This window comes from Macaca mulatta, chromosome 3 (assembly GCF_049350105.2).
Source record: "Macaca mulatta isolate MMU2019108-1 chromosome 3, T2T-MMU8v2.0, whole genome shotgun sequence".
NCBI lineage: Eukaryota > Metazoa > Chordata > Mammalia > Primates > Cercopithecidae > Macaca > Macaca mulatta.
The window spans coordinates 166,724,776-166,743,956 of record NC_133408.1 but is presented as its reverse complement, the minus strand read 5'-3'; the positions used below and the strand labels follow the sequence as shown (position 1 = coordinate 166,743,956).

The 19,181-nt window shown below is 38.0% G+C and overlaps 1 protein-coding gene across 14 annotated transcripts in view; it reads left to right on the top strand.

Annotated features, from left to right (window-relative positions):
* The window catches only part of GRM8 (glutamate metabotropic receptor 8), an 805,700-nt gene that overhangs the window by 348,533 nt on the left and 437,986 nt on the right, over positions 1–19,181 (top strand). For all 14 annotated transcript variants that reach the window (XR_013414643.1, XR_013414645.1, XR_013414644.1 and 11 more), the window contains 3 exon segments: positions 1,125–1,260; positions 1,692–1,846; positions 3,004–3,141. Coding sequence is in view for 11 of the 14 variants with exons in the window: in XM_077994722.1 (XP_077850848.1) it covers positions 1,125–1,260; positions 1,692–1,846; positions 3,004–3,141 (429 nt within the window). In the remaining 3 variants the exon portion in view is untranslated.

Here is a 19,181-nt window from a genome sequence, read left to right as displayed (position 1 = left end):
TTCTGATTATATTGAATATCCTATGAATTATATACTTTATTATCTATTCCATGGTAACTTATTCAAATGCCTATTTCCCAGACTAGATGGTAACTCCTGGATTAGACTGTGCATTTCCAATGTTGAGCCCAGTGCATAGAGTATAATGGCATCCAATAACAGTTGGATGACTGAGTGCATTGTCAATTGTTTGGAAGTAAAAATGCCTTTGCCTACTGAAGCAATGCTATAAATGGTGATTTAATTCTTAGCTGACTTAAAAAAAATACTGTTTATACCATAATACAATTGAAACCTATTGCTAATATTGCTTTCTCATCTAGTGTCAGAATGTTCTCTCTCTGTTTCACTGCAGTTGGGGGAACCTCTTTCTTCTCCTCCTACCCCAGCCCAGAGGCAGAGATCTTTTCTATACTTTTCTCTTTTGTCCCTCATTGCCTAAGAAAGACAGGCCAAAATAAGGGTTCTTTCTTTTTATTTACAGTGAAAATGAGATGGTATTTCTGCCATTTTCATAGTGGAGATGTATGTCAATCAAGAGTTGGCATCTTTGGGGTTTGCCTGTGTCTTATATAGTCTTGAAGAACACTTGTCTCATAAGACATTGTTACGCCGATGCGTGAAGATCTTGCTGCAGTTCTATTAGCTATACAATGAAATTAACTTTAAGAGAAGTCTACTAGTAAATAAAAGTAGCAAAAGGACCTTGCTACTTAATAAGGGTCTCAACTATAAGACATACTCATACTTTTATTAATTCCGTCACTTGTCCTTTGGCTTACGTTGCATAAATCAAAACAGCCCTTCCTCTTTCCACTTTTTGACTCTCATCACACGTCTTATACATCTTGGTTTTCTTAGATATATCCACAAAAATAATGTTTACATTTTGGGAAAGAAACCCATGTCTGATTAATAATTATTGTCATTTATTTGGTGAATATATTATAATGCAAACAAACACAATTGCTCTTAATAGGTGAGAGTGACACATATTTTGAGAAATAATATTCATACAGAATTATGTGCTTTTATAAAGCAGCTAATTGAGTTTGCTAATTAAATAAATGCTCTTCCTGAATCACCCCCTCCCCCCACCTTTTTTTTTTTTTTTTTTTAAATAGGTGGTGTTTGCATTGCTCAGTCACAGAAAATCCCACGTGAACCAAGACCTGGAGAATTTGAAAAAATTATCAAACGCCTGCTAGAAACACCTAATGCTCGAGCAGTGATTATGTTTGCCAATGAGGATGACATCAGGTGCTGATTACTTTTCTTCTGTATGTAGGGTCAGATCTGTGTCCCATATCCTCTTTCTAACATATTTCATGTTCAACATAAAAGCTTGTAATTCCCTTCCAATAACAGACTGCCTTCTGCTGCCTCGTAGTTTGTAAATCTGAAATACCTACAGAGTAAAACTTGGGGACTGAATGAGATAAGACAAACAAGGGTGATAGACAGAATGATGTGAATGAGGTTAAGGATAAGGCTAATTAACATGTGTTGGAGTTAGTCTCTGCTATATTGCCTTTAGGAGATGATAAGATGTGGGCAGTTAGAATGATCATGTTAATTGTTAAACAGTGACCTACTGAGTATATACAACTTCCCAAAGCTGTTCTTGTAATATTCATAATTGTGGTATTTTTAATACATGTGGTATTCATTATTTATTTTTATTCCTATAGGAGGATATTGGAAGCAGCAAAAAAACTAAACCAAAGTGGGCATTTTCTCTGGATTGGCTCAGATAGTTGGGGATCCAAAATAGCACCTGTCTATCAGCAAGAGGAGATTGCAGAAGGGGCTGTGACAATTTTGCCCAAACGAACATCAATTGATGGTAAGAATGTACCATAAAGAATTTGTTTCATTGCAGTTGGATCTAAACTCAAAGGCAAAATTGGAGTATCATAATATGAGGAAATGCACTCATTACTGATGACTTGATATAAATTTTAGCTTCGGTGGCAGAATTGTCAAGACCAGTATTTAAACCAGCATGCACATGCATATATATATACACACACACACATATGTATTATATATATACACACACATATTTATTATACTTGTATAGTGTGTGTGTGTGTATTTAGGAAAGAGTCCCCATTAGATTTTTTTTTTAAGAAAAAGGCCATAGTCATTTACTTCCATTATGTTAGTAATTGCACTTTGAGTTTGAGTTTGCTTATTTCCATGGGCATTTATGGTAGTCATAGCATTGTTGGAGGGAAGATGCTTGATTTATAGAAAATGAATATATGATGCTGGGCCTATCCTATGGGTAAATAAATGCAACAGGAAAGACTTGGAGCATCCTGAGAGGCAGTCTATCTTCTAAACATATTTTCCAATCAGTTTGACAGTAACTGAAATTCTCACTTTTAACATTATCCTTTGGAGTAAGACATTATTTCCAGGGGGTCTCCCTTCAATAAGTGGTTACCTGAGCAAACTGACACTTGAGTTCTCTTACCCATGACTCCATAAGATGACATTAACATGATTGCTTTATTGAATTAGCTGAAAACAGAACATATAGGAGAGAGAAACTTTGAAGTATGTGGAAACACAGGAAAGTCTGGAACATTGATCCCTGCTAGGAAAGAGGAAAGAATGAGGGAAGTTTAAGTTGGGTTCTGAGTATTCAGGATTCAGCATGAAGTCACTGGTTCCTGCCTCTGGGAGAAGTAGAGTAGGGGAGGGTATAAGAAGGACACTGATACCAGGCTTTCCTGTTGTACCTATTCATAGATCCAGGTGCTTGAGTAGTGGTGATGGTGTGGGGGGATTGTCCATTAACCCTCCTTGGCTTTTGCCATAAGAGAAGCCTTGTTTATGGGCTACTGGCTTTCTCTCGTTTGTTATGTGTGTGTGTGTGTGTGTGTGTGTGTGTTTCTTTTCATGCAGTGATCACAATATAATGTCCATTCGAAAGTTCTGACAATATTTAATTTTGAAAGAATATTAAAATCTTACCTTTCTCCTTTGAAATAGGATTTGATCGATACTTTAGAAGCCGAACTCTTGCCAACAATCGAAGAAATGTGTGGTTTGCAGAATTTTGGGAGGAGAATTTTGGCTGCAAGTTAGGATCACATGGGAAAAGGAACAGTCATATAAAGAAATGCACAGGTAACCACTCAAATGTTTTCTGTGGTGCATTTGTTTCAGCATTACCTGATAAATGATGTTTATGGATAACAATGAGTGTATTTTCTATTTTTTTGTGTGTCTTCTTGTTATAGTGTCTCATCAGGGCTGAGCATACACTGATCATTCAACAAACTTAAATTTATTGGTTCTTTCAATCGATCAGCAAGATTTTATTGAACATATACCATGCATATAGTACTGGGGTATCTGGAAAACATTTATTGTCTACTTTGGAAAATGTACTTTATTAGGTTTGCTGGAATATAGACAAATAAACAAGACATGGTATTGCTCTCCAAGAGTTCAAAATGTAATATGCATCATAATAAGTTGCTATAAGACACCGTATTTTTCAACTATTTTAATCCCTGTCCCCTATAATACTATTATTTTCTTAAATCCTGCATAGTAGCTATCCCGAAACATGCATGATTTTTTGATGCCTTACTTTCCATAGCTTGTGCTTAAAAATAATAATGATATTGAATAAGCATTTTTGAACATATGATTAAAACTATATTTTCAGATGATTGTGCACATAAGAAAAACTGCATTTTTTTTTTTTTTTTTTTGAGATGGAGTTTTGCTCTTTCGCCCAGGCTGGAGTGGAGTGCAGTGGCACAGTCTTGGCTCACTGCAACCTTCGCCTTCTGGTTTCAAGCGATTCTCCTGCCTCAGCCTCCTGACTAGCTGGGACTACAGGCGCGTGCCACTATGCTCGGCTAATTTTTGTATTTTTAGTAGAGATGGGGTTTCACCATATTGGCCAGGCTGGTCTCAAACTCCTGACCTTGTGATCCGCTCACCTCGGCCTCCCAAAGTGCTGGGATTACAGGCATGAGCCACTGTGCCTGGCCCAAAACCACATAATTTTAGAAGTTACCTAGAACTGAGTAGTAAATTTAGCAAGGTTACAGCTATGAGGTCAATATAAACATTCATTTTTAATACATATATTAGAAACTAGCACATAGAAAATGAAATTTAAAGAATATTTCTTATAGCAGAATGAAAAGCATGCAACATGCAAGCTCAGGAGTTTGAGACCAGCCTAGGCAACATGGTGAAAACCTGTCTCTACTAAAAATACAAAAAATTAGCCCGGCGTGGTGGCGGGCACCTGTAGTCCCAGCTGCTTGGGAGGCTGAGGCAGGAGAATTGCTTGAACCCGGGAGGTGGAGGTTGCAGTGAGCCGAGATCGCGCCACTGCACTCCAGCCTGGGCGACAAAGTGAGACTGGGTCACGAAGGGCCAATTTTAACACAAGGGCCAATTTTAACAAAAATGCACAAATCCTTTACACTGAAAACTACACAACTTGAATGTGTGTTTCAGAAATGATTCATTCCTTCTTGTACCCCGCCACCCCCAGACTTTGATATGTCCTCCTTTCCCTCCTCTTCACTTTCTTTGGAAATAGCTGTTCAAATAAAAGATGTAATGTGCTAAAAGCTAGCACAGACATATAAACAGAGACAGAATAAGGAGGTGGAAATGGGTGCCACGCCGTGGAGGAATCTGATTTCAGGCTTCCGTGTGCCAGGTACTTTTCCAGGAGCTGGGTTGAGTGAAGAAAAGCAATATTTATGCGCATGGGGCTTACATTTGAGTGTGCGGAGACGGACACTCCATAATAAACATAAATGAACAGATGTGTTCAGATGCTGAGATGTGCTTAGAAGAAATACAACAGATTAACTGTGAAAGACTCACCTGGGTATTAGGAGGAGGAAGGTAATTAGATTGTGTGGTCCGAGTGTGCTTTGCCAGAGGAGGTGACATTTGAGATAAGACCTGAATGACAAGAAGTGGTCAGCTGTGTAAAGATATGACAGGAGTGCATGACAAGCTCTAGCGCCGGAGTAAGGCTCTTTTGTTCAAAGTACAGGAAAAAAAAAAAAATAGTTCAGGGAGGTTGGAGCCAGAGTGAATATTGTGAGAGGAAGCGTGATGACAGCCGAGGCTATGGTGATAGTCTGCAGCCAGGTCATGCACGGCCTTGAAGTTCTTTCTAGAAGTTCCAGAGTTAAGGAATTTGGGCTTTATTCTACCAGTAGGACACAATGTCTTGAGGCTCTTCATCTAGAGAATTGCTCAGACACTTGGTTCAAGAAGATTTGCCTGGAAGAAGTGTCAGGAGGATTGGGGTTCAGGGGAGAAAATGGGGGCAGGTCAGTGAGGTCTCATCCAGTATGCTGGGGACAGGCAGTCATGGTCTAAGAAGAGCTAACTAGGGGCTGGGCACGGTGGTGCACGCCTGTAATCCCAGCACTTTGGGAGGCCGAGGTGGGCGGATTGCCTGAGCTCAGGAGTTTGAGACCAGCCTAGGCAACATGGTGAAAACCCGTCTCTACTAAAAATACAAAAAATTAGCCCGGCGTGGTGGCGGGCACCTGTAGTCCCAGCTGCTTGGGAGGCTGAGGCAGGAGAATTGCTTGAACCCGGGAGGTGGAGGTTGCAGTGAGCCGAGATCGCGCCACTGCACTCCAGCCTGGGCGACAAAGTGAGACTGGGTCACGAAAAAAAAAAAAAAAAAAGAGCTAGGTAGGGATGTAACACAGAGGACAGACGCTCTGGTAGGTAGTGTTATATTTATAGTACACGCTGAGTGGTTGATGCTGGGGGCGAAGATCGTTAAGTCATGGAGGATGCTGATGTTAAACCTCTATCAGGGAGTTCTAGGAAACTGGTGATGTGATTAGTTAACAGAGGAAAAATAAAGTAAGTAGAATGGTTAGGTGTTTGGGAATAAACTTGAATTTTGTTCTGAGATAGCCCCATGGAACTGGCCAGCAGGTGGCAGCATAAGGTCTGGGACCCCACAGAGAGTTCACTAAAATTTGAGATTAGGGAATCTTGGAGATTTCGAAGTTAAAGACAAAAGCAGAGATGCAATTGCCTTGGGAGACTGAGGAAAGATGAGGAGTGATGACTGAGAATTCAAGGGCAGGAACCAGGAAAGAACACAGAGAATGCTGGGCATGGGGGAAGGAGATGATCCAGGAGTCAAGGTTGTCCCAGTCTCCAGGAGAAAGACGGTGCATGAGGATTCAGTGCTGCAGGGATCTGTGGCTGAGAGAGAAGGGTGTGCCTGGGTAACCAAATTGGAGGGGTTGAGAGAGAACGGAATAGAAGTGGAGGAAGGGATGCTGTTTCAAGAAGTTTTGAGGGAAAGAAAGTAGATATGGTGGGAGAGCTTGAGAATTGAGATTTCTTCAGGATAGGGCACATTTAAGCATGTTTTCAAAAAAAGAAAAGAGAAGGGATAACTAGTGAAAGAGATTAAATGCAGAGTAGGATCTTGATGGAAACTTTAAGGACAGGCATTAAAGACCAGTGTTACCTTTAAATCATGTGATTTGGTTGAGGGAAAAAAAGGTACACACAAACATATATGTAATCAGAGAGGAGAGTTCTATGATGAAATGCTAAATTTGGATATACATAATTAGGGAAGTTCAGAAGATGTGTGTAAGTTAACATTGTAACATCCAAAGCTCTGTGGAGGAGATGAGTGTTTGATAACAAGAAGGATTTGGGAAAGACATCCAAGATGAGAGGAAAGGGGGAGTGAACAGCACAAAGGCATAGAGTAGGGCATGACGTGGAGGTACGTGAACACCAGTAAAGAGGTGCAGCTTCTTGGAGAGGATGATACATGTCAAGGGATAATGGAAAAGACAGAGTTTATAGAAGGGTTTGGAAGGAGAATTTAGACACTTACATGCTTTCCACTGAGATATATTTTACACTATGCTTGACTTTGAGTTCTGAATGTTACTGTTTGATTCTCTATAAATTCATTTCCTGTTATTTAGACTGTATTAGTGAAAATACCCCAGTTAATGAAATGGATGAACTCATACACACACACACACACACACACACACACACACACACAGAGTTAACCAGTCACATAACTTTTCAATAGGCTGTTTTCAGAACAACTAGTTTCTCTGAACTCATATTTTCTTTCTTTTTTTTTTTTAAACTTGTAAGTGGGAGTTGAACAATGAGAACATATGGACACAGGGAGGGGAACATCACACACTGGGGCCTGTCAGGTTTGGGGCAAGGGGAGGGAGAGAATTAGGCCAAATACCTAATGCATTGGGGGCTTAAAACCTGGATGACAGGTTGATAGGTGCAGCAAACCACCATGACACATGTATACCTATGTAACAAACCTGCATGTTCTGCACGAGTATCCCAGAGCTTAAAGTACAATTAAAAATGTTTTTTTCTAAGTTCAGTCAAGGTATGTAGCTGTTCCTCTAGCATCTGTAGATGGTATATGACTAGACTTTTATTTCAGGCACAAATACTGAACTGGTTTGTGGTCGAATCCAGATTCTGTGGCATGTCTGCCTCCAATTCCTTTGATTTATTTGGGTGTTGCTAAAATTATAACAATTTGTCCAATTAGAACTATTTCTAGTGCAATGAAAATGGTGTTTACTCCAAGTGCTAGGGCAAATGTACCCCTAGGGAACTGGGTCAATAAACAGATTTTCATGCAAATTCCATTGTGGGTGATACCAAAATAACTTGTCTCTGGGTAGAAAACAAATAACACTAATTTAATTTTTTAAAAAAGCAACATATGACAATTTTCAGATGATGAGAGAAGGTATTTGTCCCCCAAATTGCCATTATGCCCAGTTTTCATCTCTGTTTTAGGGGAGCGGGGAAGATGATCTGGCATGTTAGTGATCAAATGGACTTGAAAAATTTACAGGATGTTCATGAGTAGAGGTGTCCAGCGTTTGCAAAGTGTTTTAAAATGTGGCCTTAAAAAGTTTACATTTTAACTACCTGCAATGAGTCAAAAAGTTAAGGCACTCTCTGAAAGTGAGATATCCATGAGCCCCTTTTTGTGCATTCAGAACATCATTGGTAGGTTACATGTGTTGAGTAAAATTTTACATTAGGTGACGGTAATCTGCGAATGTAATTATTTGCTTCCACTGGGGGCAATATTGGCAATGTATTTACATGGATGAGAGAGTGCTTCCCAGCAGGGACGGGCTTCTGTCTTACCAGTTTTCCAGAGACAGAACATCTTCAAGCAGTGAGGAGCATTTCTTCCTGAAATTTACTCAGTAGAAACAGTTTTCTGAGATAATTTTCCCCTCTAGAATCTCAGGAAAGCTTTCAAAAAGATGTGATATTACTGCTAACTTTTGATTTGCTGGCCAAATTCCAAGTGAGGTAATTCCTACCATCCACTTAGCTATTTATGTAGTTATTATTGCTTCTGAGAGCTGCTGAGTTCTGAAAGCTACTACTACTTAATCCTACTTAAAATTCCCTTTGTCTTTCTCGAGAAGAAAAAAGGACTCTTTTATACTTGTTATCAGTGGTGATGGGTGTTATTTTATAGACTTTTATCTGACCTCTCCCTCCCTCTCTTCCTCCCTCATTGTACTCTCAGGCTTAATGTCTTTCCACTCTCCAAAACCCAGACACCCACAGACTCTCTTGAGAATTGCGTCTTCATCCTCTCCCTGTCTTTACACATTTTTCACACACTTATTCCCCACTCAGGGCTCTGCCACAATTCCTCTCCCTTCATCACCTCATTTTTTCTCATTCTTATCTTTTCTCTGATCAGTCCCTTACTTGACCTTGTTTTGTCCAGCAATATTCTCATTGGCAGTAGGGAGTCTTTCTTCAGAGGTTTTGCTTTACTTTTTAGATGACTGTCGTTCTGATTTCTTGTATTATATAGTGAGGACTCGATAGTGAATATTGCAGATACGTGAGTATGTGGGTTAAGCTGCTCAACAATAGCCAGCTCCCTCTGGACTCAGGCCGGGTCTTTTCCTTCCTTTCTCCTTCAAGAATTGTAAATAGCTGTGCCCTTATCAAAACAACATCCCTTGACTGACCCAGTAAGTACTTAAAACTTTCCTTTGTTTCATTCATCCATCCATTCATTCATTATTCATTTAGTTGTTTATACATTTCGAAGCCCACCATGTGCCAGGCACTGTGCTTCAGATAGAGAGACAAACGACAGACCTCCCTTGCTCTCAAGGAGCTCCTAAAGACATATACGCTGTCTTGTGGAATTTGAGGTGTTTTCTTTGTTAGGTTTTAATTCTCAGCCAGGAGGCTGGGGCACTGCTGCTTAGCCTGCATACAACTGACATTCAGATACTAAATAGTGGTGAGCATATGCTATGCAAAATGGCCTATTGATTCTTATTTATGATGATAGAAATAGCGGTAATGGAAAAAGCAATGCACAAATATGTTTCTTCCCATAAACAAGCAATCCTGTCAGTGAACCAAATAACAGGCTCAATAATTAGCTCCCTGAAAGACCTGTCAGTTTATTTTCTGGTGCTAGATTAACTAGGTAACTTTTCAGGTATAACTACCTCTCAGCAGTCCTCTGTTTGTTTTGCGAAGTCATGAAAGGTATAAGCTCTCCTGTATTCACTCAGGACTCATAGAGACCATATGAAGGAAGTAGGTAGTCATCAAGGGGGATGAATTTATATAATTTGATTTGGTGATTCAGAGTGAAAGATAACCCAGGTAGGTTCCCCTGAATTAAAATGTGTTCTTCCACCCCCTTTTTCCCCTTGCCTAGAGTAAAACTCTGTCGGGGAGAATGCATTTACATTAGCACGAGGAGGTGGCCATCCATATGCTCTTGTTCTTCGCAAGTAAAATAGCAGAAATCCAAGGATGACTTATTTTTGCTGTTTCTGATATTTCATGTTGAATTTCAATAGATCCATCTGAGATGACAAAACAGGCATTGATTTCAGACATACTAGATTTCAGAATTTAGAGCTGGGATGTAAAATAAGAATCAATCTCTTGTTTTCTAGTGAAGAAACTAGAACCCAGAGAAATAAAGTGAATTATTGACAAATCACAGTGTTAATCTTAGAGCTGCAGCCAGGATCCTGGTTTCTTTTATTTGGATTTGTCCTTGACATTTATATCCTCCATTTATTATTTACTTATATTAGACATTTTACCACATAGTTGAAAAATATCTTTCTGTTTTTGCTCTTTATGATACTTTATGTATGATGCAATACATTTTGGAATTTTAATCACCAACTATAAAGTGAAGCAAAAATAACATATTGGTTATTACCTAATCCTTTATAAAGTAGTAAATTTTTAAATATTCTTCACATTGATTTTCAATGATATATGTAGTCTTTGTAGTGGGTCTTGAACAGCATAAACCTTTACATCCAGTTCCCTGGCCCCTTGCCTTGTATTAGAGTAGACCTATGACTACATTAAGCAAAAAGCAAAATAGGAGAAACTATCAACTAGAAGTTTCTATACCTGTAAGTCCAATGACATTGAATTATAGCAGTTCACGTTGCTAAATTACAGTTAGTTTACTCATTTGTTCATTCTCTTAAAGAAAAAATACACATCGATTTTAAACTATTTTAAAGCAATATGGGAAGTACTATGTCTAACAACATTTCTAGAACATTAGTGTGCACACAAATCACTTGAGCACCTTGTTAACATGCAGATTTTGATTTTGTAGCTCTGGAGGTAGACATTCTGCATTTCTGACCAGTTCCCAGGTGACATGGATCCTGGTGAGCTCTAGGGTATACTTTGAGTAATAGAGAATATTAGAGTTAGTTTATAATGATAACCATAGCACCTGAAGCTAAATTAGCAAAATAAACATTCATCTGTGCTAAAGGTTACTGATAAACTCAAGGTGTCTTACAGAAGGTAGTCTAAATAAGACTTGACCTATACATTGTCAATACAAAAAACATGCAATCAGTAGCCTGCTTTATATACTTACTCTACTGATGTATTCAAATCAGTAAAGTATAATGACGGAGTAATATGTATATGTGTGTGTGCACGTGTTTTTCTCATTAGTAAATTTGAAAGTGGGACGCTTAATTACTAAATTACTAAATTTAAAGAAATGTACACAGATGCACCTGTATCTTCAAAATCTGCAAAGCAGATTGTAAAGTTTGCTATGCCAGAAACAAAAAATATTCTGAAAACTTAAAACACTGTACTGTCAATCATAAATATACATAGAGTGGAGGAGTTGAAGAGGTCCTTAGAGATTATTTAGCTCAGTTTCCTCACTTTGCAGAAAGGGAAATTGAGGCTCATCTGGTCAAGTTAGTTGTCTAAAGCCCTGTAGCTACCTAACGATGATAGGACTGCAGTCTGATTTGATACTTGCTTCTTTCCTTCATCCTTTCCTGCTCTGACGACCTTTCCCAAAGTGGGGCTGAGTTGCACTGACCCATTCTACTATTTTTCCTGGTATGTGGGCCCGTATGTTTTTTCGATGGCCATCTAAGCTTATGTATTCCCTCTTTGTGAAGCGCCTGACTTCTAGGGGGTCAGATTGATGCATTTGGTCTGAGAAACTAACATTTTTAGAAGTGAAGCAATTCTAGTTAAAATTTCAAGAGTACATAAATGCTCACATTTTTCCAGACAATAATTTAAAACAGAAAAATGCTCATCCTACAGAGAGAAAAAAATGAATTCAGGAGTCTAGGAAATCCTTTCTGCAAAACCCACAACAGAAGCTGGCATTAGCTTGATCGATTGAAAGATGAACGTATCTGAATAAACACAATCTCTGGAATATCGCACTGAAGAACGCAGAAATGGAAAAGAGAATATAGGCAAACAGGTGACAGTTCAGCATTTTTGATCGCCAATTATTTGAAAAACTGTGGTAAGGCTTGGGCCAGAGAGGATGATAAAGTTTAGAAAAATACAGAAATATTAGGAGAAATTGTCTTCCTTTAAATGGTTATTACACTTCAGTTGAGGGAACCAGTTCGTTAAAACCAAACAAAATTTAAAAAAGGAACAATGTATAGATGATTCAATATTAGGAAAACTTGATTTTTCCTCTTTTCCCAAAATGATACAAAGCAGATAAATACAGGAGACTATTTATATTTCAGAAATAATATTTATTCTCTGTTTTATCTTGGGATTCCTCTTAACTCAGGGGATTTGAGAGAGTCTCATAGATACGATTTGTTGAAATACGAGAGAATTACCACAAACTCTTAAGAACATAGCTAAACAAAAGAACTAACTAGCTGAACAAAGGATCAGATACAGTAGGGCAAAGGAGACATAAAGTGTGATTAGAGCTTACTAAGGCTAATTGAGAAAACCTACTGAAGAGTCTTGATTATTTTTTGATTACTTATGACATTTGTTAAACTCTATATTGTGCTAAACATCTGCCCTCAAGGAGCTTATATTTAGTGGGGAAGATAATAATCAGACAATAGTTTGTAAGTTGCTAGTAAGCAGGGTCTGTATCTTCAGGACTTAGCATATGCTTAGCATTATATGTCTGTTAAGTTAATTAATTGGTCTATATCATATGGCCAAATAGTCCTCCTGTTGTTTATTAAAGCGATGTAGATATGATGCATGGTGCCTAGCTTGCATGCATTTGATAAATATTTTAATTGTTGGGATAATATTTTTTAATAAAAGAAAAAGCTCAGCATAGTTATACAAGGGCTTTTATTGTAATTTAAGAAGAAAAAGAACTATTCTGATAGTTTGTCTTTAAATTCCTGACTGCGATGCTAATTTAGATGGGAATATGATTCCAGAAACACATATAGGCCTGTGTCCTATAAAATCAGTCAAATTTTAATTGGAATATGTGTTTACCTGAATAATTGGAGTATTTGGTTACCTGAATATTTAATTGGAATATTTGGTTACCTCATTATAAATGCCATGGCTCCGTAGTGTTTTGTTTTTCTAAAAAAAAATTACATTTTTACTATTTGAGGGGAAAGTACTTTATTTCCATACTACCTCTAATGAGGTAACAGAATAATGAAAAGATAACTTGGAGTACATAATGGAAAATGTCATTTAAAAAGGTTTCATTTATACAATTTTAAAAATGTAGAAAGTTATACGAATGTTAAAACTGTATTTATTTATATAATTCAAGCATTTTCTAAAAAATTATTAGTTTATTGGGGTTTTTTACCCTGCAAGAACATGAGCAAGTGATTTTGTTTCATTCACAGCTGCATCTCGGTGCCTCGGGTGGCATCTGACACAAATAGACTTCCTTAAAATATTTGTGGAATAAATGAAAGAATTAAATTCGGCTTATTTTCTGCTCTTTGTCAAGCACTATCTATTAGATGTCAAGGACATGTTGGTGAGCAAAACGAAAATGGTTCTTGTCCTCATGGGGCTTACAGTCTAATTGGGAAGGTGAATAATTTAGCCCAGTTCCTGCAATGCAATGTGTTATGTTAAGTGAATAGCCTGCATGTAGCAGGGAGAACTGATGTAGCCTAAGGGAGAAGATTGATGTCATTGAAGTTGAGACTAAAATATGAGCAGAATTAAAATAAAATAAAAACAGGTGATCAGTAGTATTATTATTTTAACCAGGGGGAGGCACAAAGATCAGGGGGCAAGAGAAGGGATGGCAGTTGTAGAGACTAGGAGAGGAGGATAGCAAGAGAGTAAGGATAGAAACCCAGGCAAGGGACAGATCATATAAGACTTTATATGCCTCAAGTGGCAGTTGAAAAATGTTTTGAAAGTCAATGAATGGGCACCAGAAGGTTTTGAGCAGAATAATAGAATCACCATCTGAGAAAGATTATTCTGGCTGTAATATGGATAATGTATTGGTGAGGCATAACACTGGAGGAAGGGAGACCCATGAGATATTACAGTAATTCTCCAGAAATGATAGTGGCCTAGCCTATGATGGTTGCACTGTACTAGGAATGGACAGAAGTAGATGGATATATTAATAAAAAGACATTTTAGGGATATATGTAGGGCTTGGCAATTAATTGGATTTTTAAAGAGAGAACAAATCATGGTTGATGCCTTGATTCTTGGAATGGGAAATTTGGTCATTGATTGAAAGAGCATTCCTGATATAATGAATGATTGGGGAAGGGAGGAAGGAGGATGATGAATTTTGTGGGATACACTGAGTTTAAGGAGCCTATGAAATATATAGCTGCAGATGTCTGGGAAGGGGTTAGTTGGTTATGTGAGTCTGAAGCTAAGAATACAAGGTCTTGCTGAGACAGAATTGGGGGCTCACTAGTATGTTAATGGGACTTGGCAAGACAGACCCAGAAGGTATGTGGAGTGGAAACTGCAGAGGGCCTAAGATAGAGCCTTGAGGACTCAGAAATGTGTTGAAGGAGAGGACCCTGGCGTTCCAGTTTCTCTAGAAATTGTTTCCCTGTCCATAAGTGGAGCCCCTCTGGCCATATCTCTCTTCTACAACCCTGATCCTCTCGCCGGGGTCTCTTCAGCCACAACTGATTGATTTAACACTGAGCTCTTCACCAAAGCTAAATTAACAGAGTCCTTCCAGGTAATGTCTAAAATGCGAATGAAAGGAGGAGGATCATTCTCTCTCAGGGGGTGGGTGGCAGTAGTTTGAGGCTGTGAGATATGAGGCTGGAAAGTTTCCACCACAAGGGGGAAGGTGACCTGGAGGAATAATATTGACTTGTGCAACAGAATAAAGGTGACAGATGGAAATAATTCTGATGGTGATGAGGACCTTAACCAGGTTCTTCTTGTAGGTATGTGAGATAGTTCAAGGTTCTCCTAATTATGCTTTCCCATTTTTAGCTAGCAACCTACAGTCCAGACTAATACATTATAACAACACTTGCCGCATAGAGTGGTTGGGATGTTAAAGGAAATAATATGCATAAAGATTATTGCCTGCTACATAGGGAATATAATAGATACTGTTGCTTACTGATTTAACAACTTCCTTTTCTTTGAAGCCAGCACTATCTAATAGAACTTTCTGAGGTGAAGAAGATTTTTCCATATCTGCATTGTTCAATAGAGTAGCCATTAGTGACATGTGGCCATTGGTCACTTGATGGAATACGGCTAGTGCAAACTGAAAAAAATCAAATTTCAAATTGTATTTAACTTTAATTACTTTGCATTTAAATGTAAATGCAACCTTAATTTCTTTACCTTTAAATGTGGCTAATGACTATCATATTGGACAGCAGAAGTCTAGGGTGATAGACCTATAGAACAACAATTTTTAAAGCTATTTTGGATTGGATTGTCTATCATTTTCAACTGCAAGCATCCTAACTAATACAATGTATTATAAATAAATGGAAATTATTTATTTAACATGGCATGAACATCCCTCATTTTAAGATGATATTAAAGAATTAAATTTTTGTTTTTATATAAAAATTCTGAATTAAGTCAAGAGGTGAATATTTGCAATACACACAAATTATTTATATTAAACTAATATATCACAGATTTCCTAAATACTGACTTCCCAGTCAGTGAATATAAAATGTGATTTCATTTATTAAAATTAAAATGATAGACAGCTTTTCAACAATATGTCATTCAGATATATTTCTACGTAAGTTGCAGAATTATAAAACACACATATTAGAGAGTGTCCCTAACTTTATCAAAATAATTCTCCTTTGGGTTCCTTTTACAACATGCCCTCTAGTCTACCAAAATATTATTTTACAGATGGTGGGGTTGTGCTACTTGCCACCTAGATAGACAGTAATAGAGCTAAGCATTTTTCTTTGCAGTAAGTGAAAATCTGTTCAAAGTGCTGGCAGGTTTATCAACTGGACCATAAGACCCAAGAGGAACTAAATGTTTCTGTTATGCTTTCTGTGTCTAATAATTCCCAGCCTTGTTAGTAGACACTCAAACACTGCTCCCTAGCTGTGGAATCTTGGGTAGGTAACTTAATCTCTGAGAAATATTGATAAATGCTAATTTTCCATGTTTTTAGATTTTGGTGGTGAGAGTGGTGGTTGCTACCTTTATGCCTGTCTTTCACAAAGGTCACTCAAATTGCTCTGGTTTCTTTTTTTGTTACCAACGTGCTCTATAGCTAAACTATTGAGCTTAAATGTCAAACTTGCATTATGTTTAGAAATGGGTACTTATCGGTTTATGCACGTTTCCCTTACACCCCAACGGTGGGCTGACGTAGGATGTGGTAGAGGAGTTACTATTCTGACAAGCAGGTGATGTCATTCTACCCATGTATCACTTTCCATTAAATCTCTGACCCATATATAACCTTTAGCTGCAGATTTGTTTGCTTACATCACTGTAATCAAATGGTTAGAATTATAGATTTTCATTTGGGAAAATGATTATTATTTTTCATTAAGGACATTATTGCTGGTTTGAATTATCCTTTTGTTTGTGGTTCAGGAACAACAAAGCTTTCCCTAGTGCTTCTGTGGGAGGTGGAAAGATGCTGTATACCTGCCTCCTACCCAGATCTCTTTCAGAAAGAAAATAGGCAGTGCTACTTAAGCTGTTGGATGGGAGCAATATTCAGTTCTTTGCCAAGAGAGATCCTAGACTTCAGATATGCCAATTCAGCAAACCACAGGGAGATTACCTAAAACTGAAAAAGGGCTCAGGAATCCATCAGAATATGAGATAATTTAAAGAAAATTTAAATCCTGCTGGCCAACAGAGAACCAGAGAACATTAGAGAAGGAAGGAAACTTAGAGGTCATCGTGTCCAATATTTTGCCGAGCGTCACCTTTCAGGCTGATGTAAAAGGAGGACAGGGAGTACATAGAAACATTTTGGTTTTTCTGATTCAGTAGTACTCTTAAAGGCCTTTATTGGTGGTGCAAAATGAGGCTTTCTCATTGACTCTAAATAGGCTTATTAGCAGCATGCAGAGGGATTTCCACTGTGATCTTTTCTTTGTCCCTAGTCAGAGTGAAGGCATAGGTCTGAAGCAGGCTGATAGCTTTGGAAGTGAAAAGTACCGGCAGACTGAGGGCACAGAACGGGCTGGCTGCCAGTGTTGGGATCAGCACCCTGAGGAGTGTCATTTGTCAGAGTCACTTTTATGAAACAGAAGCCCTCTTTTGTGTATTTGTACTTGTGAAAGGGAGCAGCAGTGTAGCTGATCCAAAGTAGCAGAAAAACCACATAATTCATATTGACTTAGGATGCTCACCTACCCCCTCTTTTGCAGGAGTGTTAGTTGACATGTCAATACATGGCCAGCTTCCTTGGATTCTGGCATGATGCTTTCCATAGGGATTTCATTAATTGGTGCGAAAGTTTCAGTAAAGTCCAGGGAACTGTTAGCTTTTTGTTCTCTGCCTAATGACAGAAAATGTCCCTGTTACTGATTTCTTTGTGGGACCAGTCTACATCATTCCTAAGACTGACACAAAGCCCCGCTTGCACGTGTGGGATGAACGGCATGACTCACAGGTTCCCCTGGAGGACTGCAGGTTTGATTAAATGTTTAAATGACCTTTAGGACAGATGATTATGAGGATGGGCAAACAATTTGTTCTTTCAATTCTTAATAACTTCAGTGTGTATTTGAGGGGGAGGTAGATGTAGACAGAGTTGAGAAGAGTGTGAACAAGAGACTTGGGTAATCACTGGAGATGAGGGTGATGATGATGGTAATTGGATATAAATAAGCAGAGAGTAAGATTTGTCAAAAAGGGGCAAACTCGTCGCCATTATCACCATCTCCCTCCTTTCACTTCAAACACAGACACTCACAGCATGTTCTGTTTCTGGTAACTTCCTAATCACACAGGAGCTCCAAGATTTCTCAAAGACCACAACCCTATGGACAAAAATCTTTTTTCCTTGACTGCCCTCTGGACAGCTCAGTAGTATCTTTAACATGGCAAATATAAAGATAGTAGATTCACTACAAGGACACCTCCAGAAAAATACTGCCTGCATTTGTAAACCATACACAGTATTATTCTTCAATTTGTCTTTATGGAAGCTATCAGTTAGCTACAGGTTTCCCTTCCTATGTCTGATGTACCTATCTCTAGTTGATTCTTTCTCTCTAACTCTAGTTCTTGAAACACTCTCTGCTGGTTTGATTTTCAGGTACATTCATTCTCTTTTCAGATTCCAGAATGAAAACTTCCTTTTTGAGACACCCAGATAGACTACCTCTTCCTTAGTCCACCTGGCCCTTATCCATGTCCCTTGAATGAGTTCTCTTTGTCTGGACACATTTCCGAAGTAATGCTTCTCTGCACTTCCAAATTGCAGCCCTTCCTTCTTTCAGCCTTTTGCTGTGTTCTATTCCACTATTTCATCGCCGCTCAGAATAAGCACTAGATAGACATCTAAGGTTCAACTTTACATTTTTATATATTTTATTAGATCAAAAACTGGTCACATATAAACTATAGTACTTGGGAATTGAGGGTATTACTTTCTTGAGTATTACTCAAGAAAGCATTACTTTCTTGAGAAGATATTACTCAAAATATATATACAGTTTGAATAATGAAATTTTGACAGTATAAGATGAATTAGCAATGATATTTTTCAGAAAACACGTATGCAGTAACTTCATTTATATGACTATGTTATTAATCTGTAGGCATTAATGGATTTATGTAGCCTGTTCAGAAATTAATGAAGCCTGTTTATTCTATGGATTTTCTTATCAGCTCCTTCCCTCTTCTTTTGTCTTCTTGGCATCACTGTTGACATCGCTGATGGGAATCCCACTGCTGCAGCCATGCAAGTGTTTTTGGTGTTTATTATTCACTTAGGCACCTTTGTGCACTGGATCTCTGATCAAATTATTTTGAAATTTTAATATGAAATACATAAGAGAAAAAATTGAAAATGTGTAGAAGCAGGCAAGCTTTCCTTTGTAAAAAAAAAAGTGTAATTAAATAGAGTAAGAGGTGTGAAATATGTCAGGAATTTTGTTAACATAAAATTTCATTTGTCTAGTTGTGTAGTTAATGGATTCATCTTAAGTATACAGCAATTCCTGGAAATAATGTGGGGAAGCTTAGATTTACTTTTGAGTGCATATTAGTATGTAAAATGACCCCTATCTTCAATATCTCTATGTTGTAACACCTGCTTTGTTTTTACAATAGAGGCCCTCGTTTGGAACAAAGCCACTTAAGTTAAGCTGAACATCATTGTACTTGAACAGTTACCTGGGTTA